Source organism: Eretmochelys imbricata, chromosome 4, assembly GCF_965152235.1.
Source record: "Eretmochelys imbricata isolate rEreImb1 chromosome 4, rEreImb1.hap1, whole genome shotgun sequence".
Taxonomy (NCBI): Eukaryota; Metazoa; Chordata; order Testudines; family Cheloniidae; genus Eretmochelys; species Eretmochelys imbricata.
This window is the reverse complement of record NC_135575.1, coordinates 112,297,981-112,322,556: the sequence shown is the minus strand read 5'-3', so window position 1 is coordinate 112,322,556 and position 24,576 is coordinate 112,297,981. Positions and strand designations below refer to the sequence as shown.

At 41.7% G+C, this 24,576-nt stretch overlaps 1 protein-coding gene across 2 annotated transcripts in view; it reads right to left on the bottom strand.

Annotated features, from left to right (window-relative positions):
- The window catches only part of KCNIP4 (potassium voltage-gated channel interacting protein 4), a 449,700-nt gene that overhangs the window by 207,342 nt on the left and 217,782 nt on the right, over positions 1–24,576 (bottom strand). The window contains exon 1 of one of the 2 annotated variants that reach the window (XM_077814617.1): positions 2,578–2,689. The exons of the other annotated variant lie outside the window; for it this stretch is intronic. Within the exon in view, the coding sequence (XP_077670743.1) occupies positions 2,578–2,689 (112 nt within the window). Of the gene's footprint in view, positions 1–2,577; positions 2,690–24,576 lie in introns of those variants that run through there. 2 annotated transcript variants of the gene reach the window in all.

The window sequence follows — 24,576 nt, the reverse complement described above, 5'->3', positions numbered from 1 at the left end:
AAATTTGTTAGTCTCTAAGGTGCCGCAAGTACTCCTTTTCTTTTTGCGAATACAGACTAACAAGGCTGCTACTCTGAAACCTGTCATTATGCAAGTTCCACAGTGTGGATAGATTAAGAAGCAGTGAGGCAGGTAAAGGGACAGCAAAGACCTTTTCAGCTACATGCAGACGGGGGAGAGGAGAGAGAGTAAGCTTGGGGAATTGGTAAGTGTATGATTGACTGTTCCAGGAACTGTGCAAATTCACTGATCTCAAACAGAAAGGAAGGATAATTTTGTGGGTAAACCACTGGGCTGAGACTCAGGAAATCTGATTTCTGATCCCACCCCTGGCACAGACTTCCTGAGTGAGCATAGCCACGTCTCTCCGGGGCAGACCATCAGCTGGTATAAACTGTCATGCATCACTGTCATAATTTCATTGAGTTCAGTGGAGTTATGACAATTTACACCCGCTGAGGTTCTGTGTTTCAAGTTCCACAACTGTAAAATAGAAATAAAAATGCTTCCCTATCTTCCAGTAGTGTTGTCAAGACAAATTCATTAGTGTAGGTGGGATGCTTATACCTTACATTGATGAATGCCATAGGAAAGCCTATAAATATAAACAAATACAGGGCTGCTGCACTGGCCTGCTTGTGCAGGTGCCTCATGCCCTGCCTCCTGGTTGCAGGATCTGGGGGGTAGTCCTTTATCTTCCATTTTGATCTAAACACACAATCCTTCTTATCTTTTGTCCAATGCATCAGTATTTGGCTATTAGGACCTGATCCTTGTCCCACTGAAGTCAATGACAAAGCTGCAGTGAATGCCATTAAGTTATAGATGTCCTGCAAAGCACTCCTTATTAATTTCTTACACGGGCAAAATTCCTATTAACTTTAGGGGAAGTTTTGCTGGAGTAAGTGATAAGTGAAAGAGCACGAAACAGGCCATGATGGAGTAAGAAATCCTGCTAACTACCGCTGCTCTTCAAACTAGTAATATTTATAACGTTTTTGCTGTGTTTTATAATGTTATTGTTTTTCTACTGTACAGATCTGTCAGTTCCACGTTGCTGGGTGATTTTAAATACAATTATTATATTATGTGAGGAAATATCATGACACTATTGGTTGGAGTTAATTACATAATTATAGTCCTAACCCTGAATAGTTATGCTTCCTATTGTATATCACACTGCACTATTTATTTCTTACAGGGTTGGTTTGTTACTAGCAGATTTTTTTAGGGGGATTTACTGCATTTGCTGTACATATAGAAGATTTTCTCAAAACTTAATCACAATATGATTTTGTGAAGAATTAAGGAAAGGGACAAACTCAGAATTGCTCATGAATTCTGTATTTTATCCTTTTTCTATAAATACTTTATTGTCATCAATTATAAAGCTGGAGTTGTCATGCAATGAAGCAAGATGAAAGTTTAAAAACACTGAATGTTTATGTGCAAATCTACACAGCCCAGAGTTTAAAAGAAAGAAATGTGAGTATTATGAGGGACAGATTAACCTGTAGTTTAGAACTTTGAAAAAGAATTTCACACTTCCATAAAAAGTATTTAGTAGCAAGTTTTCCTGTTGCCAGATGTTGTAAATTCTCACATGCAGTTTTAAGGATGATTTATTTAAATAGTTCAGTAACTGTAAAAGTGCTAGGTTAAATATTTCACATTTCATCAGTACATTGAACAGTTTTATGGGGTGATTTTTCAAATCTCCATGAGTCTTTTCCCACTATGAAGAAAAAAAAGTATGCTTCAGAAAATTAGTGTGTTCTTCTTAGATATCTGACTGTGACCAGAAAGTGGCGAAGTTACAGTGAATATCTGGTATTTGCACAGCAACAAAATCAAGCCTTAGGCTGTAAATTGTTTTTGTTTACTACAGCATTCAGACAGGAATTAGAGTAGATGACAGTATAATTTGATTTTTAGAACTAAATTTAATTAGCAACGTGAAGTTAACATATTCAGTATCATGAAACAATGCTTAGTATCTGTACCAAAGGTCTGCATTGTGCCACTGAGTTTTAAACAGAACCTGGTATTGAAATTAATAGGACGTTCTGTTTATAAACAGATGGCATGTTATGGCCCTATATACATAGGGAACAGACAGTCTAATCAAACAAACAGGTTACACACACACACACACACCCCCCCCCCAGAATAATTATTTTTAGAACATATATCAAAGCAGAGGAGCACTCAGTTTTATGAAACAAACTATGATAAATCTCGATGTATTAAGTTTTGATATTAGTGAGCAGCTTTCAAAGGTTAGTGTAACTGATAGATACATGTGTTTTCAACCTTTCCAACATACTTCAATGCAGACAGGCTGTAAAATGTAATACACTATATAATAAACCCTATGTTAGATTCTACTTCTGTTTTAAAATATCAGATACAGGAAACAGAAACAAAAACAAGATTTCAGAGTCCACAGGTTATTCTCACTTTTTCAAGCATTTTCACGTTACAGGTTTTATACCAGACTAGCAGTCTGTTTTACGTAGACAGCTTTTAAGCAGACTAGATACTACAAACAACACAAACAGTGATTGACCACTTTACCTTCTGAAAAATCAATCAGTCCCAGCAAATGAAGCAGCTTCAGAGACGCAAATATAATCACAACAATACCCACTGTTTGCAGTCCCTCCGACTCCCACTCTAACGTCAACATTCTTCAAACAAACAAATCATTCCAGTCTTCAAGCCAGTTCGTGATTAGAGGGAAATTAGAGGATTTTACCAATATTTTGTTTTGAAAAAAGTTGCAAAGGTGAAAAGCAACCTTGTGCTGTACTGCGGAAATTAACTGACCACCCTAGTTGAGGCAAAATACTAGCTAAAGCCCTGCATCTCATGCTTCTCTAAGCATTTGATTTCATTAGCAGTGAGTCCTCTTAGAACGCTGAGGTGGACCACTAACCCCTTGATATGACATTGTATCCAGCAAGTAAGGTTACTTCAGAGCTGCTGGAAGAACATCTGTTTCAGAACTGGAGACTTTGCTGTGTCAGTTCAAAAAGAAACACTCCCAGGAAACTTGCAGTAGGGAGCACACTGCTACGAGCACTGTGCATTCTAATGCTCCTAGACTCATGCTTTAGGATTCTACCCAATAACCTATTTTAACAGTTTTTTTTTCTTTTTTGGGTGTTAAATTTGACAAATGCCAGTTTACTGAAGACATTTGTTTTCACGTGTCAAACTCTGCATATCAGAAAAATACTGTCCTTTGCATCTTAGTGCATGGTATTTACAAATGCCATGTTCCTTCTTCTTGAACACCACCAGAGCCTAGTTAGAATTTCTAATGAAAATGACAATGAAATTAAAGGATAACATTTTGACATGATGATTTAGTGTCCCTGCTTAATAAAATGTAATGTTATAAAAGGGGCATGCCTTCCCAACCCCCAATTTTTGCAACATAGGTACAGTATGTCTTTTAGAAACCAGAAGTGCTTCTTTTTTGACTAAGGGCTTGAGCCTGCACTTTCGCAGTTTTTAATTAAATTTAACGATGCTCAACTTCCATGAGGAACACAGCAACTTCCAGGATCAAACACGAACCACATATCAAGAAAAAGGCTCTTCTGTGACCATGGCTGCTTTATCATTAGGCTTTTATAAAATTAATCTATTCAGTGTTTCAAATGAATAGAAATAAGGTATATAACGTACAGTGCATGCTGTAAGAATTATTTATGCAGAACCAGCCTTCTCACATTTTAAGGCTGGGCCTGTGAAACAATTACTTCCACTTCCACCCTCCAAATTTAACGAAGTCTTGTCCACTGGGATACAAGGCAACACAATAAGGATCAAGGGAAGGCCCATAAGGCAAATCTTGGACCATCCTCAATAATGTCTTATTATATAATAAAATTATCAGGGTCTGGTAGTGACCCCTATATTTCGGTTGTCTAACAACATTCACTAGAAAAGATTCTTGCTAACTTTTTTGAGAAGTTCTGACACCCATTGTTTGCAGGAAGTCGCTGAAAATTTAACGAAACAATCTATTCAAGTTGTTAGATAATAAAAGCACAGGTTTCAGAGTAAACAGCCGTGTTAGTCTGTATTCGCAAAAAGAAAAGGAGTAGTTGTGGCACCTTAGAGACTAACCAATTTATTTGAGGATAAGCTTTCGTGAGCTTCCGATGAAGTGAGCTGTAGCTCACGAAAGCTTATGCTCAAATAAATTGGTTAGTCTCTAAGGTGCCACAAGTACTCCTTTTCTTTTTGCGAATAAAAGCACAGGGGAAGATAGTCTTCAGGCTACCACAGTCTCCTTTGCTGCAGGAAAAAGGAGTCTGTCACCTCAGACTTAACGCTATAGAGAGTCGCAATTTTAAAAAAAAACCCATCATTTTTCCCCTCCATATAAACCAGAAGTTTAGGAGCTGAAGAGTTCATTCACTGAAGAATTGTGTGCATATTCAAGTTAATTTAAAGTTATCTTCTTTGGTTTTGTTGAGGGTGTTTTCCTCCAACAGTTTAACTATAGAATCCAGAGTATTCAGCCGTAGTCAGGTAAATAAAATAGCTATACTTTTCATTCCCCCCCTAACTTAGATATAGGATATCTGCAGAAGAAGCACAATAAAATAGTGGATCATAAATAAACTAAATTCACTAATGTGTTGTGTGCATCTTCTTGCTTATTCTAATCTTCCTCGTATTTATCCCCTTTAGTTCTCATTGTCCATAAATGATCCATTTGATCCATCTCCGTATTCATTTTCTATTCTTTCTCATGTCTGTGCACTGTTTTTATTCGCTAGCTCTTCTTTCTTTGAAAAGTAGCATCTCATTCCCTCTCTCATTTTTCTATTGACCCCTCTTTGCTTTCCACCCCTTAGCTTTCTCCCATTTCACACAGTTTCCCATTCTTTTGCCTCCATTACCTTTGCTCTCCTTATTTTCATCTCTCTGGCTTCTTTGCTCTCTCTTCTATCCCACTGTCTCTTTGGGCTTCTCCCCATCTTCCTCTCTCTTTCAAATAATGCTTAACATTTAGTTATGGTCAGATTTTCAAAACTGCTCAGCACCTAACATACTGAGTCCCAGTGAAAGCTGAGCATGTTTGAAAATGTGACCCATAGTGCTCTAAAGACATTGACAAACGAATCCTAACATTCTGCAGCCCAAGAGATAAGCATTATTATCTCCACTAATTAGTGTTAGACACACTATTAGAATAAAGGATTCTCCCACTCTAAGTTCTGGCTTAGTCTCCTAGATCATGCCACCTCATGTTATTGAGTTTCCCCTAAATGGGACCAGAAGCCCCACCACTTGCTCAGCAGATGTGCCAGAAGAGAGGGAGTGCAGTTACCAGCAGCCCAGGTAGTACCTTACTCTCTTGTTCCCACGTCATCAAACTGATCTGGAGTCCCTCTAAAAATTTGAGGGACCAAAAGGCATGTATTTCATGGGTCCCACTGATCAGCCCTGGCAGCTGTGTGAGAGTGAAAAGAGACTCTTTAAGAAAACAATCAATCACAAAACAATCACAATTCTACAGAATGATAGAAGGGAAACAGCAGAATAAAGACAATGGATTTCAAGAAGGCAGACTTGAGCAAACTCAGGGAGTTGGTAGGTAAGATTCCATGAGAAGCAAGTCTAAGGGAAAAAACAGTTCAAGAGAGTTGGCAGGTTTTCAAAGAGACATTATTAAGGACACAAGAGAAAAACTATCTCACTGCATAGGAAATATAGGAAGTATGGCAAGAGACCACCCTGAATTAACCAACAGATCTTTAATTATCTGAAACTCAAGAAAGAGTCTCACAAAAAGTGGAAAGTAGGTCAAATTACAAAGGATGAATATATACCAACACCATACACATTCAGGGACAAAATTAGAAAGGTCTAGGCTCAAAATAAGTTTAAACTAATAGAGACATAAAGGGTACCAAAAAAACATTCTACAAATACATTAGAAACAAGAGGAAGCCCAAGGATAGGGTAGGCTCATTACTCAGTGAGGGGGAAAAGACAACAACAGAAAATGTGGAAATGGTTGTTTCAGTTTTCACCAAAAAGGTTACTTCCGATCAGACATCAAACATAGTGAATGCCAGTGAAAATGAGACAGGATCTGAGGCTAAAATAGGGACAGAACAAATTAAAAATTAGACAAGTCAGAGATCTTCAAGTTGGCAGGGCCTGATGAAATACGTCCTAGAATACTTAAGGAGCTGATTGAGGAGATATCTGAGCCATTAGCGATTATCTTCAAAAACTCATCGAAGACAGGAGAGATTCCAGAGGACTGGAAGAGGGCAAATATAAGTGTCAATCTATAAAAAGGGGAATAAGGACAATCTAGGAAATTACAGACCAGACAGTTTAACTTCAGTATCCGGAAAAATAATGGAGCAAATAATCAAGCAATCCATTTGCAAACACCTAGAAGATAATAAGGTGATAAGTAACAGTCAGTATGGATTTGTCAAGAACAAATTGCATCAAGCTAATCTAACAGCTTTCTTTGACAGGGTAACAAACCTTGTGGATAGAGGAGAAGCAGTAGATGTGGTGGTCTATTGTGATGTTAGTCAGGCTTTTGATACTATCTCGCATGACCATCTCAGAAACAAACTAGGGAACTACAACCTAGATGAAGTTCTATAGGGTTGGAAAACCATTCCCAGAGTGTCATCATCAGTGGTTCAAAGTTAAACTGGAAGGGAATATTAAGTGAGATCTTGCACGGGTTGGTCCTGGATCGGGTTCTGTTCAATATCTTCATTAATGATTTAGATAATGGCACAGAAAGTATGCCTATAAAATTTGTGGATGATACCAAGCTGGGAAGGGTTGCAAGTGCTATGGAGGATAGGATTAAAATTCAGAATGATCTGGACAAACTGGAGAAATGGTCTGAGGCAAACAGGATGAAATTCATAAAGGACAAATACAAAATACTCCACTTAGGAGGGAGCAATCAGTTGCAGACATATAAAATGGGATATGACTGCATAGGAAGGAGTACTGCAGAAAGGGATCTGGGGGTCACAGTTAATCACAAGCTAAATATGAGTCAACAGTGTAACACTTGCAAAAAAAAAAGCAAACATCATTCTGGGATGTATGAGCAGGAGTGTTGTAAGCAAGACAAAAGAAGTGATTCTTCCACTCTACTATGCACTGATAAGGCCTCAGCAGGATTATTGAGCATCACATTTCAGGAAAGATGTAGACAAGGGGCTCTCAAACTTCATTGCACCATGACTCCCTTCTGACAAAAAAAATTACTTTACAACCCCAGGAAGGGGGACCGAAGCCTGAGCCCACCCAAGCCCCATTGCCCTGGAAGTGGGGGGCAAAGTCTGTGCCCCACCGCTCCGGGAAGAGGGGCCAAAGCTGAAGCTGAAGGGCTTCAGCCCCTAGCCAGGGTGCCTGCAACCTGAGCCCTGCCACCCAGGGCTGAAGCCTTTGGGCTTTGGCTTCGGCCCTGAGGAGTGGGGCTAGGGCTTCAGACCTCGGCCCCAGAAAGTCTAAGTGAGCACTGGTGACCCCATTCAAAGGGGGTCGGGACCCACTTTGCGGTCCTGACCCACAGTCTGAGAACCGCTGATGTAAACAAACTGGAGAAAGTCCAGAGGAGAGCAATAAAAATGATTAAAGGTCTAGAAAACATGACCTATGAGGGAAGATTGAAAAAATTGGATTTGTTTAGTCTGGAGAAGGAAAGACTAGGGCGGGAAGGACATGATAGCAGTTTTCAAAAGGTTGTTACAAGGAGGATGCTGAATAATTGTTCTTGTTAACCTCTGAGGATAGGACAAGAAGCAATGGGCTTAAATTGCAGTAAGTGAGGGTTAGGTCGGACATTAGGAAAAACTTCCTAACTGTTAGGGTAGTTAAGCACTGGAATAAATTGCCTAGGGAGGTTGCAGAATCTCCATCATTGGAGGTTTTTAAGAACACTTGTCAAGAATGGTCTAGTTATTACATAGTCCTGCCATGAGTGCAGGGGACTGGACTAGATGACCTATGAGGTCCCTTCCAGACCTACACTTCTATGATTCAGTTCTAAAAATCAGTTTACATCTCCAAGGCGATCTCCACAGTAAAAAGGGCTAGACACATACTTTTTTTGGCTATTTTTAAAGACAGTTACAGTTAGTATTGATATTCTCAAAGTCAGGGGGCCCAGAGCCATGGACTTGGTGAGCCTCAAAGTCCCTGCTCTGCAAATTAATGCAATATGGACATGACACAAAAGTGCATGCAGGTGAAAAGAAAGCACATTATATTTAATGCACCATGCAACACTTTCAACTGTGGCATTAGTATATGCTGAATTCCTCCTGTAAACAATTCATTAAAAATAAATAAGAAGTGAAAATTTCCTGCCTCATAGCATTTGAAAGTAAAGTAGAATTTGGGCAAGGTTATCACTCAAGTACAGCCACTGTTTGGATTTTGAGCACTCTTAGAATCCACAACCAAGTGTGATTTTTCTCTCTTTTTTTACATTCTGAGAACCACTTAAGAAACATTACTATATGTCTTTATGGGAGTGCCTGTACGAGCACTCCAAGCAAAATTTAAAAAGTCTTATTTTCTAGAAAAGCAGACTTCTAGGCACCACCACAAAAACACTTAGTAAAATATCCAATAAAAAAAACAGAAACTTCTCTGCCTACACTTCTCTGCCCGCCACTGGGAGCTGCGGGGGGCCATGCCTGCGGATGGTCAACGTCAGTAAAATGTCTTGTGTCCCACAATCAGATTACCCTGATGAGTCACATGCAGCCCGCGGGCCACAAGCTGGCCACCACCAATCTAACACCTGAACAGAATTTTCCCCAAGTAATTCCTGTTTGAACTGGAGCACATTATTTAAAAAAAACCTCCCATCATGATTTAAAAATTGTCAGTGATGGGGAATTCACCACAATATTTGGTTAAGCTGTTCTAATAGTTAATTATTCTCACTGATAAAACTTTATGCTTTATTTCCAGTCTGAATAGGTCTGGCTTCAATGTTCAGCCACTGGATTGTGTTATATACACCTTTCTTTGCTAGAAGTGGGTCCCGACCCCCTTTGAATGGGGTTGCCAGGGCTCGCTTAGACTTTCTGGGGCTGAGGTCTGAAGCCTGAGCCCCACTCCTCAATAAATTACTTCTTAAGCTTCTCTTTGTAAAGCTAAATAGATTAAGCTCCTTGAGTATCATCATAAGCCATGTTTTCTAATCCTTTAATCATTCTTGTGGCTCTTCACTGAGCCCTCTCTCTGATTTATCGGCATTCTTCTTGAATTGTGGGCATTGGAACTGGCATAGTATTCCAGCAGTGGTCGCACCAGTGCCGAACAGAGAGGTAAAATAAGCACTTTACTCCTACGTGAGAATCTCCTGCTTATAAATACAAGGATCACTTTTTAAAGCAATTAAAATTACTACTAAGCACTGCATATGCAGGTACCTAATACCAGTCTGATCTGGGTTTCACAAACTGGTATGGGAGTCTTTAAAAGTCCACTCTGCCTGGAAAAACTCCTATTAGTATCCTTCCAGATTACTCTTAAAATAATTTATGTACATTAAAAGTAGCACAGGACTAAATTGTTCTTTCCCCTCACAGGTGTGCAAGGAGGGAGGGTAGGAAGGCTGCATGTAAGTGCCAAGCCCCAGGGCTGTGTAAACCTAGCATTACTAGCAGAGCCAGAAACCCCAAAAAGGGTCAAGAAGAGGTGATTGAGGTGTTGATCCTGCCCCACCCTCCTCCTTCCCTGTAGGCTAGAGCAGTTGGTTGGTCACACAGGAAACACAAGATTTTCCCTCTTAATAGTACCATGGAGGCACCTATGTGTCACAGTTCTGGAGGCAGCAGCATCTCTCCTGAGGCACAGTGCCTCTTGGAGCTCCCATGTAGTGTTGTGGTTCTGTACCTTCCCCAGTAGAGGCAGTGTCTGTTGGACCAATCCAGCCCCCAAACTCCTACATGCACTTTTTTCCACAGAAAAAAAAAACATTCTTCTTTTTCAATATACTACTTATTTCTATACATATTAGAAGTAACATCATTTATGTCATGTGTAAAAAGGGTGTATTAGATATTAGACTGGACTGTGTAGAATGCAAGCACTTAAATCTTTGTTGTGTGCATGCATGTATGGTACCTAATGCAATGGAGTCCGTACCCTTATCTGGTCTTCTACGGTATGTTTACATGCAAAAAAAAAAAAAAATCCCTGGCAGCGAGTCTCAGAGCCCAGGCCAACTGACTCGAGCTTGTGGTATGGGGCTAAAACCCCCTTCCAGTTTCAGAGACTGGGCTCCAGCTCGAGCAGAGCCATCTACACTGCTGATTTTAGCTCCATAGGGTGAGCCCAAGACAGACTCTGAGACTCACTGCTGTGATTTTGATTTGATCTGTTTTTTTTTCTTGCTTTGTAGATGTGTCTCTAGATGTTACTGCAAAACAAACAACAAATGTTAACATGTTAATCAGGATTTTTGCCCCCCAAGTGCATTGTCTGTACAGTTTGGAAGTAGAAAACCAAAACTGAAAATGGTTTCAATTATGTCATACAACTGAAGTGGAGCAAGAAGACAGGAATTGCCATATTGGATCACAACAGTTCTCCAGCTAGTCTAACATCCTATCTGTAACCGGTAACAATTGCTCCAGAGGAAGGTATAAGGAATCCTGAAGCAGATAATTATGGCATAAACAGCTGATAGAAAGTAACTGCCCCGAGCCCAATCAGTTAGTGGCTGATTTATTCCCTGAAGGTTTATAAGACCACAGAATTTCTTTGAAAATTATATCTGATGTAACTGTGGACATTCTCATTATCCATATAAACATCTAATTCTGATTTTTAATCCTACTAAACTCTTGGCTTCAATTTCAGCTTGCAGTAGTGAGTTACACACTAATTATATAGTGTGTACATATATTTTCTTCAATCAGTTTTAAAATTTATTATTAGTTATAATTATTACCACCACCACAGCACCCAGGAACCCTACATAGACAAGGATCCCATTGTGCTAGGCAGTGCTAGGCAACATAGGAGAAAAAAAGATGGCATTCCCCCCAAAAACCTTATAATCCAAGTTATACAATTTACTGCTTTTTAGTTACCCCTTGTTCTTGTGTTCTTATGAGAAAAGGTAAATAGGAATGCTCAACTGTTTTTCTCTATATCATTAAATATTTCATATCTCTCTATCATGTCTGCTTTTATTCATCTCTTTTCTAAACTGAACAGTTGCAGTCTTTTCAATCTTTCCTGAAATAGAAGTTTGCCTGTAATCATTTTCATTGTTCTTCACTGGATACCTCCTATTTTTGCTATATTGTTTTGAGATGGGGTGACCAAAACTGAACACATTTTTCAAGGTGAGAGCATCTATCAATATACATATAAAGACATTATAATTTTTCCTAAGTGATGGAATCTGCTTAGTGTTATAACTAATTTAAGGAAGAGACATAATTGACTAGTAAGGAACAGTCCTTCATTAGAAACTGGCTATTTGATTTTTTTCCCCAAACGTAATTAAAAAAGGAAATTGCTGATGAGTTAGAAAGAGAGACAAAAGTTTGGAGGGATTTAATTAGCTGCCCTTCTTTCTGCACTCTGCTTTTCCACAGGGAAATGTCAGTCAGCCAGAAAAGAACGAAGTTTTTAAGTAAACATAGAAAAAACCTAAGTATAATACATACTGAACTGCTTCTTGTATTTGTTTTGAGTGCCAGATCAGAATTTATTATAGAAGTTCTGGAGCTGGTAACGACCTTAGCCTTCCTGTTAGATTTCTGGTAAAGATTCTATTCATCAGTAATAATCCACAGTTTTATGCACATGGAAAACTGACTGGGGATCTTAGATTTGCAGCAGAAAACTTGTTCAGTAGAAAGTATGGCTGAAACCCAGGGAAGTAATTTTCTTAATTATGCAGGTCCAGACAAGGATTATCCACAGAGGAAATGAATTCATATTTCTGAATACAACATCCCCTGTGTACTCTGCTACTGATAATCGTAGAATATCACACATTCATCCCAAAGTGGTTAAAAAAACAAGAGACGGATACATAGGATCCTTTGTTCATCTCAGCAATATGGCAATGATTTAACAGCAGAATACTACATTAGAAGAAAAATATATTCAATCAAAATTGCCAACAGTCTTTAACTAGGTAGAATTCAATTACCTGAGCTGGAAACAAGAAAACATGGTTTGCCCCAGTTTTCAAGTTGTGGTCTTTTTGGTTGTTGTTGTTGTTGTTGTTTTTAAGTAAATTACACTGAAATATTGCTGTGGCTTTGATTGTCTAAAGATTTTTTTTCTGCACTGAGCTATTATACCAGAGTTCTTATTTTTATTCTTCTGTTTCTGATTTGTCTGACTCTTACTTGGTCTTAAACGTTTACTTTTGACCTTCCTTGAACATACATTAAAATGCCACAGCTACCACCAGTCTGAGATCATGATTTAGAACTCTGACTGTATAATAATCTACTTCAAGTTCATGTAAAAATTCTAATGCATAAAAATATAAAGGGTAATCATTCATCTGGTTTGAAATCTAGAACTGATCAATACACAGTGGCACTAGACTAGTCCTCCACTAGAGCTGCCTGATGTTGTTGAATGCTTCTTGTGACTATGTCCCTGAATGCATTTTGTGCATGGTCTCCCTTCAGGTCAGGCAAGAATAGCTTGAAAGGGGAGGAAATCATGTATTCTTGAGCCATTCACTTGTATTTGGATCTAGTATCTGTGGGACATCAATTCTAAACGTTGCTCCCTCTCATTTACGAGAGAACTGCCTTCATAGGAAAGCTTCTCAGGTTTTCCGCAAGTTACAGAAACATTTCATTTTTCTAAAACAAAACCTCTGGATAGTTATACCTTTCCTAGAATTTTGGAAAGTGTATGTCCAAATTACTCATATTCCTCAGCATATACTTTAACTTTCACTTGGCCCAAATCCCGATGCATTAGTCTGCCGATTAAGGCAGATTCAGGGTTTTTTTTAAAGCAACCCCTCCACCCCCAAATGCTCCTATGGGGTAGTTTGAGGTACTGCAGCCAATTCTTTTTAAAATAATTTGTATATTGTTTTTATACCATTATGTTTAAAATAGCGGATAAGACACAAAGTGGTTTGCAAATTAAACTGCCTCACTCAGGAATCAGTGGTGAAATTTGCACTTTACAAGGCTAATACAAAGTATTACAAAAAGGCCAGCTCCTTCCTAAAATCATATTAAATGATGTTTTGCAGCAGCAGCTAATAATCAAAGTGTAGTTTATTTGCCTATAAAACCCACTTGGTTGGCAAATTATACTGTCACTTCTGGCAAAAATACTATGTTTGAACTAATTGGCAGTGGGTTATAGTGCACAAACCTTACTCTCCCTTTTGAAATCAAATCAAACTGGGTCTTGCAATAGCAAAAGCTGCTGTTGCTAAATTTGCAAGAGTAAAACTTGCCACACAACCTATTCTGGATGGCCCAGAAAATTTACTGTTCTTTGCCTTTCTGGCAAAGGTATTGCCTTTGAACTATGTGAATGCAGATCAAAAACCCAGACTCAATTTCTCCCTCTGAAGAGGTCTATTTACAGCACTAAAGAACAACATAATCCTCCACCCGATTCTTCTGACTCTCTTCCCCACCCCAAGGTCTATTTAGTTGGTTTGCTTTGCCAACCCCCAAGCCCTGATTCACCCACAATATCTGCTTCCTCCACTTCTACTCTTGTGCTGAGGAGAGAGAGACTGGCAGAAATGCTGGGGTCAGGCTGACTTCTTCCACTACAAATTAGTCTCTCCTTCAGTTCTTTCTTGCTTGAACAACGCTACTTCTCCAGCTCATTTGAATTCCATGCCCACAATCTCAGCTGCCTTTTTGCCACCATTGGAAAGTTTGAATGAGTCACTCTTCCTGCCTCCATTTCTTTTTCTGACCAGGATCTCACCAAATTCTTCCTACAGAAAACTGACAAAATATTTCATAACTTTCCCTCTCCTCTCAGCTTGCCTTCCCTTCTCCCTTACCCCCCACAACTCTTGACTCCTACCCTGCCACAGACCCTTCAATTGCTGCAGTGACCCCAGCCATCCCATCTCCTGATCTCCCTTGCAATCATGCTCATATCCTTCCTTACTCTTCTCTCCAACCTCTCCCACAGAGTTTCCCCCTCAAAATACAAAAAAAAAAAAAATCATCCTAGACCCACTCTTATCCAGTTTGCATTTCTTGCACTCAATTGAAACTGCTCTTGCCAAAGTCTTGAATTACCTCTTCCTAGCTAACGTGCAGAAACCCAGTACTCCCTTCTCATCTTCCTTGACTTCTCAAGCTGCCTGTGCCACCATGGACCATGCTCCTCTTCTTGAGATCTCGACCTCCCTTGGATTCTGTCACTATATTCTCCCCTGGTTCTCCTCATATCTCTCTAATCACTCCTTCCAGTGTCCTCCTTTTGCCCTCCAACTTTCTGTGGCAGGTTCCCACAGGTCTCTGTCCTTGGTCCCCTTCTCTTCTCCTCTATACCTTATCTCATATGCAAACATAATTTCAACTACTATCTCTATGCTGATGACTCTCAGAACTACTCCTCTGCGACAGAACGGTCTCCTTTTATCCAAACCAAGTTCTTAGCCTGTCTCTCTGGTGTTACCTCATGGATGTATAGCTGTTAGCTCAAGCTCAACATGGCTAAATCAGAGCTCCCAATGTTCCCTCACAAGCCCTCCCTGTTACCTTCTTTCTTCATCACTGTGGACAACATCACCATCCTGCTTGTCACTAAGGCCATAACCTGTGCATCATCTTCAACCTGAACCCTTCTCTAGGTCCTCAGATCCAGACTATGTCTAAATCTTGCCAATTTATAGTATCTCAAAGACATGGTCTTTCCCATCTATCCACACAGCTAACACTCATCTAGCATCTCGATTCCTACGACATCCTTCTCTCTAGCCTTGATAAATGCAGATTTGCCCCTCACAGGATGCTGTCACAAATATAAATCTCATAGCCCATCATTTTGTCCATGTCACTTCTCTCTTTTTATCCCTCCATTGACTCCTCTTTTATCACCACAAACATGAACTGTTTATATTCATATTCAAAGTCCTTGATGGTCAGTCCCCTCTCTACTTATCTGTCATTTGCTACTGAGCTGATGACACTTGCCTCCAATCAGACCATGCCAGCTTCCCTTGCCCACTGGTTAAATATACAAACAAGTACCCTCATTCCTTCTCCCATGCTGCCCCTCATGCTTGGGAGGAACACCCCATAAACATCTGCAAAGCTATGTCATTATCATCCTCCTAATCCCTCCTCAAATGCTCTCCTTTGTCTAGATCCCTACCAAAAAAACAAAAACAAAACACCTTGACATTGGTTAGGCTGCGGGTGTGCTGAGACCACTGCCCATGAAGCTGACTAATATTATCTTATTTATGTTATCTATTGTCTCATATTTACCTACATTGTAAGCTCTTTGGAGCAGGAGCCATATTTTTGTTGTGTGTTTGTACAGCATCTAGCTCAATAGAATCCTGATCCATGACTAGGGTTCCTAGGCAGTATGGTAATACAAATAATAAATACAATTCCAACAAAGGCTCACTGAAGGCTTATCAATATATTTCTATTCCCACCCCTTCTCTCAAGATGTAAATTGTATAGCCAGCTAGGCCTAACACTCTCTTATTAGCTATTCTGCTCTACTGAATGTCTGAGTTGCTCTTCCCATTGCCAGCATGATACTATTTTTCTGCTTCCCTTCTCCACCTTTAAGCATTTAGTATGACCAGGGTACACAACACTGCCTGAGCTCCCAATGCAACGCTGGGTGCTATTTTTGTAAATATCCTATTGAGTTAGCTGATATTTATCATCAATTATATTCCTTACATATGCAGGAGTTCAAGAGAAATCTACAGGAACAAATTGGCAGAAGAGGTAGAACACAGAAGCAGAATAGTTAACTCCACGTTCAACTGCAAAGCTGAATTAGGTATACATTCATAGATTCTCAACCACTCATCTTAACAGCTACCTTTTTGTGGACTGTGCAGGTGTTGAGGACCCAAAATGAGTTCCCATAGGAAAAAAGACATGTACCTGAGCCCAAATTCTCTTGCTTAGATTATACAATACAGTAATTATACAATAATTACTTTGAATATATTTAACAGTCATATTGATTTGACAACAGAATTGCATTATGCGATAATAATACATAAAAATGTAATATTCAGAACTGCTTTGTAGCATCTCCTGCATGGTCTAATATTTATTTGATTTATTAATAGCTGCTAAAGCATACATCACTGTCTAATTCTTACCTTACAGAGACAAAACATCATTTATAATATTTTTCAGTGAAACAGCATCTTCAAAACCTTCCTGAGTATGACATTTTAAGGAACTCTAACTTACACGTTGTATAATATGAAAACATGCTTCACAAATGTTTATTTTTTTTAGGAAAACAATTTTAGGTTTAAACCGCATTTCAGCCCTCCTTACTGTAAAAAAACCAAACAATTACCTACCTTTTGTAACTATTGTTCTTTGAGATGTGTTGCTCATGTCCATTCCATTCTAGGTGTGTGCGCGCCCGTGTGCACAGTTGTCAGAGCCTTTTGCCTTACCAGTATCTGCAGGGTCGGGCGTGGCACCCCTTGAGTGCCACACTCATGTGTCGGTATATTAGGTGCCACTGACCCTACATCCCTCAGTTCCTTCTTGCTAGTGACTGCAATAGAGGTGTGGGAGGGCAGGTAATGGAATGGACATGAGCAATGCATCTCAAAGAACAGTTACAAAAGGTAGGTAACTGCTTTTCCACTGAATGCATCCGATGAAGTGAGCTGTAGCTCATGAAAGCTTATGCTCAAATAAATTGGTTAGTCTCTAAGGTGCCACAAGTCCTCCTTTTCTTTTTGCGGATACAGACTAACATGGCTGCTACTCTGAAGCCTGTTTTTTCTTTGACTGCTTGCTCATGTCGATTCCATTCTAGGTGACTCACAAGCAGTACACTCAGAAGTGGGCTTGGAGTTCACAGTTTAGCAGCTTTTAGTACTGCCCTATTGAAGCTAGCATCATCCCGGGCCTGTTGGGTAAGTACATAGTTGGACGTGAGCTTATGGACAGAAGACCAGGTGGCTGCCCTACAGATATCTTGGACAAGCACTTTGGCCAGAAAAGCTGCCACAGAGGCCTGCGCCTTGGTCTAGTGGACCATTACAATCGTCAGGGGTGGCACCTTCGCCTGATCATAGCAGTAGCAAATGCAAGCAGTGATCCAAGAAGAAATTCTTTGAGAGGACAATGGGCGACCTTTCATCCTGTCAGCCACCGCGACGAACTGTGTTGACTCAAGGAATGCCTTGGTCCTTTCAATGTAGAAGGCTAATGCCCTACTGATGTTTAGGGAATGCAGCCTATGCTCCTCCTTCAACTTATGCAGCTTTGGGAAAAAGACAGGTAAGAAAAATGTCCTGGCTTGTATAAAACTGAGAGATCGCTTTGGGCAGGAAAGCCGAGTGTGGCCCCAACAGGACCTTGTCTTTGTAAAAGACCGTATAGGGCAGTTCTGAGTTGAGAGCTCTAATCTCAGAGACCTGGCAGGCAGATGTTACTGCAACCAGGAATACAACCTTCCAGGACAGAAGAAGGAGAGAGCAGGAAGCCAGAGGCTCGAAGGTGGGGGGCGGTGGTCCCATGAGCTACGACAGCACCATGTTCAGGTCCCACAGCGGGACGGGGTCCCTGACATGCAGATAGAGGCACTTGAGGCCCTGACCATCATGTTTTGGGCGAAAACTGATGTACCCTCGAGCGGCAGATGGGAATGCAATGCATTGGAAATGAGGGTCACTGATGGGGATGGAGCTGTGAAGGGGACTCCTTCCAACACTGATGTAGGATTCTACCACCAGGTGAATTGCAGGGTGTAGCCCGAAGAAATTGTGTCGAGCACCCAATGGTCCGAGGTTAGCTGAGACCAGGCCAATCAGAAGGGGCAGAGGCGGTTGAGGAAAGAGAGGGAGGGTGGATCCAGTGAAGTGACTGGAGTCTCATCCTCGAATGCACACTCAAAATGACTGCTTCTGGCATCCCTGGTTCCCTAGAGGGTCAGATTGAGCAGACAGACAGGTGTTGCTGCTTAGACCCGTTGTCTCTATCCTTTCTCCTGTAGGAACCCAATCGGAGAGTTCCCCAGGACCTAAATTGTGGGGGTGGAGGAGGTGGAGGACAGAACAGCTTTCTGGCCTCCTGAGGAGCATGAAGGCCCAAGGAGCAGGGGGTGACCTGGGAGTTTTTAAGGCCATGGACCCTTGCGTCCATGAGCTTGCAGAAGAACCCCACCCCCTCAAACGGGAGGTCCTGAATAGTGGCCTGCATCTCTTGGGACAACCCGGAGGGCTGCAACCAGGAGCTGCACCTCATAGCTACTGCGGTGGTGACCGCCCTGGCTGCTGAATCAGTAGCATCCCAGGACATTTGGAGGGCTCCCCTTGCCACCGCTGTGCCTTTGTCCACCAAAGTGACGAACTCCTGGGCTCGATCCTGTGGGAGGGCCTCTTTGAACTCATTAAGGGAGTCCCACAGGTTAAAACGGTATCTGCCTACCAGGGCCTGGTGGTTAGACACCCTGAATTGTAGGCTGGCCGTCGAATAGATCTTTCTGCCAAATAAATCAAGTCTCTTGGCATCTTTATTCTTTCGTGTGCCACTAACGTGGCCCTGCCTGTCCCTTTCATTCACAGCAGACATGACCAGTGATGCTGCTGGCGGGTGCATGTAGAGGTATTGCAGGGATGTAATACTTCTTTTTCGCCTTATTAGAAGTCAGCGGGACGAAAGAGGGGGTTTGCCACAGAGATTTGGCAATTTTAAGGACCCCTGGGTGGACAGGCAGCATGACCCAGGCTGGGATAGTGGACAATATAACGTTAAGGAGGTCGGACTCTTCCACAATCTCCTCAATCAAGATAGCAGCCACCCTTTTAAGGAGGGCCTGGTGCTCCTTGAAGTCATCGGGGGTGGGGGAACTTCCTGTTTGGGAGGGACTCGCCACCTCTTCATCTGGGAATGACGCCGATGACTACACCAGCTATAGAGGAGCAGGTTTGTTTTTTTCTCTCTCTCTCTCTCTCTCCCTCCCTCTCTCGGTGCTGGGGTTCGGTGCACTGCCCGGTGTGGAATTTGGCACCGCATTCTGACTCCAGTGCTGGTGGTACCGGGGCTGGTTTGTCCAAGGTGGCCAGGGAGGGCTGATGGGAACATGGGACCGGTGTTACTCGTATGTCGTACAATACGACTACTGAGTGGACCACTGTGCCTGCTGCCACATTGTCAGTGTGGGTGCCCCACCACTCTCATGAGTTGGCAGCGAATCACCCCTTCTTTGCGAGGGGCTGAACTCCCAGTTCAACTCCAACCACTGTCCTTCCAGTGACGAGGGTGGAGTCATCGAGGCCTGAGTCTGCCAACTGACTCTGGTTGGCGAATAGCGAGGCGAGGGTGAGAAATAGTGCCTGCCCGACAAATGGTAATGGGGGGAACTGGACCAGTGCTATCACAAGGAGTGTTCCCCGCTTGGGCGGGGACCGACATCTGTGAGACCGTCTGGGCAAAGATGACCTGGGCCGTGGCTATCTCTGATGGGAAGCTCGCTAGTACTGGTGGTATGGTGACCAGCATCTTGACTCCGGTGTCCCATGTCTTGTAGATGGGGAGTGCGTTGAGGACCTGGGCCTTCTAGTAGGAGACCTAAGATACAGTGCTGGGATCCACGGCCATGGAGATGGAGACTTGCGCCTGTGGCCTTGTCGCAGCCTGGACTCTAACTACCAACTAACCTAACACTTAACTTAATGGCTACAAACGATATACAAAGAAGAGAACCAAGGCTATAAAGAACCACTAATGCTCTTGCGATCTGCAAGACAAGGTGCTCCAACCAACCATCATGGGCAGTGAGAAGGAACTGAGAGGGTATAGGGTCAGTGGTGCCTAATATATCGATGTATGAGCATGGCACTCAAGGGGCCGTCACAACTGACCCTAAGGATACCGCTAAGGCAAAAGTCTCCGACAACTGTGCACATGGGCACGCACACACCTAGAATGGAATCGATATGAGCAAGCTCTCGAAAAAGAACTTTTAGAGCCAGATCATGCTCTCAGCCTGCAGAGAAGACACTCTGCATTAAGGGCTTTCTGTGGATGCATGAATTCATGAATGGGATGGGCACAAGTAGATAGCTGTAGGGACCAGATGGAGGCCAGGGAAGTAGCCAGAGAGATGTACATCTTCCACTTCACACACACAACATCAAAGGGAAGAGAGGCTGTATCAATTTTCATGCAGAGGTTCTTGTCCATTAGTAATCTCAGGAACTTCTTAAAGGGGATCTCAGGGACAGTTACCGCTTGAAGATTCCCTGGAAAATGTAGATGAGGCAGAGGATAGAGGGCCCAGAGCTAATGCAGAGTTTAGGAACTCCATATGGATCTCAGGAGATTCACATGTTTGTGGGTGGGTGTTGTACTTGCCACAGTGTGTGAGGACTGTGTGCTGTAAGGAATACAGGATAATGGAAATCCCACCCTCCAACAATGGGGAACACATATTTAATAATTAGCTCTTAAATCTAGCAGTGAAAGATGTAAAACGATCCAATGGCTGGAAGTTAAAGATAAACAAATTCGAACTGGAAATAAAGTGTTGAATTTTAACAGCTGGAACAATTAACCATTGGAACAATTTATCAAGGGTGATAGTGGATTCCCCATCACTGAAAACTTTTAAATCAATATTGGAAACATAGGAATGAATAGTACAGGATTGTTCCTGACAGTCCATTTGCTTGTACGTTGTCCAGTCTAGTTAAGTAAGCCAAATGATGGGTCTTTTGACACTTCTCGTGGGAAATTACTCTAGAGTCTAATAGGCCAAATTCATCTGTATGTCTCTTCTGATATACAGCCTGGGCTCAAGTCGCTTCATGGCCACAGGAGGTGTAGACAGAACAGGCAAGTAAAACTCCTTAACTCCCCAACAAGTCTCCAAAAAGGTACCACATTTGTTTGGAATAGATACTATTTCAATAACCAGCTCCTCTTCCTCTCTCTTGTTATATCTCTGCAGAAATTACCACAAACACTAAGGCTATAGTTTCTGTGGCTATAGTGCAGGATGCAGTGGGCTGCTTACGTGGATGTGAAGCTCATTTTGATGTGCTCCTTTACATTCCAAAGAGTCTGCACCCAACTCCCTTGGAAAAAACACCCCTTTCATACCCTATTCCACACTAGGACAACTATTAAAAGAATGGCTGGCCTAGTTCAACACTAGTTCAACAGTGGCAGTAATGGGATTACACAGCTGTTTTTACCATTTCATTAGGGTCCAGGATTTGGTCCTTGGTGTTTAATTTCAAATGCTCTCACAGTTATTTCCCCCATTTATCATCTCTTATCCAGACTGCGCATTTTAACTCCTCTAACCTTCTCATAAGCCATTCCCCCAGCTTCCTAAATCATTTTACTGTTCCCTGAACTCCTTGCAATTAGGCAATAAATTATACAAAAATAAATCCCTCAAAAATAATTATATTTAAATTTCACCTTAATATTATTAGTCAGTCTGATATTTTAAACAAATAAAAGCAAAAAACACTATTTTTCTGATTTCTTTGCAGCATTAGAAACATTATACAGTACACTGAACGTGCACAGAGTTTGTGGACTATCGGAGCTCTACTCTATTGAAAGTGCACCCCCCATAATCTGAATTGAGGAAAAACTGTGTTTAATCCAGTGATGTTTATTTGTAATCCTATTCTTCTCAGCCTCTCTTTGTTGATAACAGCAGCAAGGCCAGATTGCGATTCGCTTCGACTTCACTACTTATCCAGCCCATCTAAGGAGCAGTGCCTACCTGTGCTGCCTCAGAAACAGAACAGGACTAAAGTGTGATTGAGAAGTCAGAGTCTCAGCCCTTCTCTCCCTCTTGCTCTGTGTGGTGTAAGTCTTACCTACCACACTGCAGTGGCTTAGTCGTGCTGTCTGGCACACAGACAGGGTAGAGCCAAGGCTTTGCTCACTCCCCATCCCCTGCCTACCAACTAAACATCATCCACATGTGTGGGAAGAGAATAGTACCCAGGCAGCAGTTGCTCTCCCCACCACAGTTTCTGATACTGCAGGCTGCCCATGTAGTAGGAATACGGGAATACCTTATACCCCATTATTCCCCTGTACAGGCTACCAGCAAGATTGATGATTGAGCCCAAAGGATCTGGCTCATACAGGCAGGATATTTTATTGAAGTGTTTTGGTAATTGATTTTTTACAGAAATCCAGTGTTCCAGCACTAGAGAGGTGTCTTTGAACGTACACAGGACAAGCTAAAGGGAAACTACATCACCAGCAAGAAACACTAAAAAAAAAAAAAAAAAAAAAACCAGTTACTCAGAATTGCATCTCTGGGTACAGGGGCATACTTGTAGAATCATAGAATATCAGGATGGGAAGGGACCTCACGAGGTCATCTAGTCCAACCCCCAACTAAATCATCCCAGACAGGGCTTTGTCAAGCCTGACCTTAAAAATAACTAAGGAAGGAGATTCCACCACCTCCCTAGGTAACCCATTCCAGTGCTTCACCACCCTCCTAGTGAAAAAGTTTTTCCTCATATCCAACCTAAACTCTCCCACTGCAACTTGAGACCATTACTCCTTGTTCTGTCATCTGCTACCACTGAGAACAGTCTAGATCCATCCTCTTTGGAACCCCTTTTCAGTAGTTGAAAGCAGCTATCAAATCCCCCCTCATTCTTCTCTTCTGCAGACTAAATAATCCCAGTTCCCTCAGCCTCTCCTCATAAGGCATGTGCTTCAGCCCCCTAATCATTTTTGATGCCCTCTTTCCAATTTTTCCACACCCTTCTTGTAGTGTGGGGCCCAAAACTGGACACAGTACTCCAGATGAGGCCTCACAAATGCTGAATAGAGGGGAACGATCACAACCCTCCATCTGCTGGCAATGTTCCTACTTATACAGCCCAAAATGCCATTAGCCTTCTTGGCAACAAGGGCACACTGTTGACTCATATCTAGCTTCTTGTCCACTGTAACCCCTAGGTCCTTTTCTGCAGAGCTGCTGCCTAGTCACTCAGTCCCTAGTCTGGCATGGGATTCTTCCGTCCTAAGCAGGACTCTGCACTTGTCCTTATTGAACCTCATCAGATTGCTTTTGGCCCAATCCTCTAATTGTCTAGGGCTCTCTGTATCCTATCCCTACCCTCCAGCGTATATACCACGCCTGCCAGTTTAGTGTCATTTGCAAACTTGCTGAGGGTGTAATCCACGCCATCCTCCAGATCATTAATGAAGATATTGAACAAAACTGGCCCCAAGACCGACCCCTGGGGCACTCCACTTGATATCGGCTGCCAACTAGACATGGAGCCTTTGGTCACTACCCGTTGAGCCTGATGATCTAGCCAGCTTGTGCCCTGCTTAAACTGACTGAGCTCTAACCCACCATGAGAATTAGATTATGTTATTTTTTTTTATACTAACAAGGCTTAATACAACAAAAAATACAGAGATGATAACCTATTCTGAGTCTCAAGCTAACTATAGCTATCTCTGTACCACCAGGACAGGGTTGTTTTATTTAATTTTAATTGTTTGGGGAAGGGGAGTGCCACTACAGTATAAACCAAGCTACACTTGCCATCTTTTTTATTCTTGTCAGCTGTATCAAGCCTCCCATTTAGCTGTATGTGGGAAATCTCAAAATTTCCAAAGAAGGCTGTTCAACAGTATTCACAAATTACTTCTGAGTCTCCGTCTGTCTGCAGAGGAAAAACAAAAACCAGTGCCAAGTATTTTTCTCCTCACTCCAACCCTCCACACACAATATAGTTTCTGGAAAGGTCTTCTGCCTTATAGTTCAGTCATTCCTCTTAACAAGTATCTATTTAGTTTGGGCTTTGGGGGCTTTCAAATGTTTTCCTTAAAAACATTCAAGACACTTTCTGCTTTGCATGTAGCATGTTTTATAGCCTCTCTATGAAGTAGGTTAGAAACAGATAAACGTACTCTACTCTGGGAACCTCAGAAGAGTTGGTTTACTAAACAAATGAAAATGAGGCAGAGGCATTACACTGTTTAAAGTTGGACTGAATTTCAGGATGATCCCATAAAATCTGGGATGGGGAGGGGAGAATTGGGGTGGTATGATGGCTGACATGAAAAAGCCAGCATTTGCTGGAGAGTTTCAACAGTTTCCACGGGATCATTTAAGTAGAGAGGGAATCTGTGTTGCCACATACCATTGTTGCAAAGTGAAACGCTCTAAAAGTTTAGAAATAAAATGTTTTTGCAACCTTAATTCTGCACCATTAGGATAAAATTTTTGACTGCACTTGAGATACTGGGAAACCAGGTTCCAGATTATGTCGAAGACCCCATGCCTTACTTGAAATACATAATTGGAATTAGTTTGGCTCACCTGTGCATTAGTATT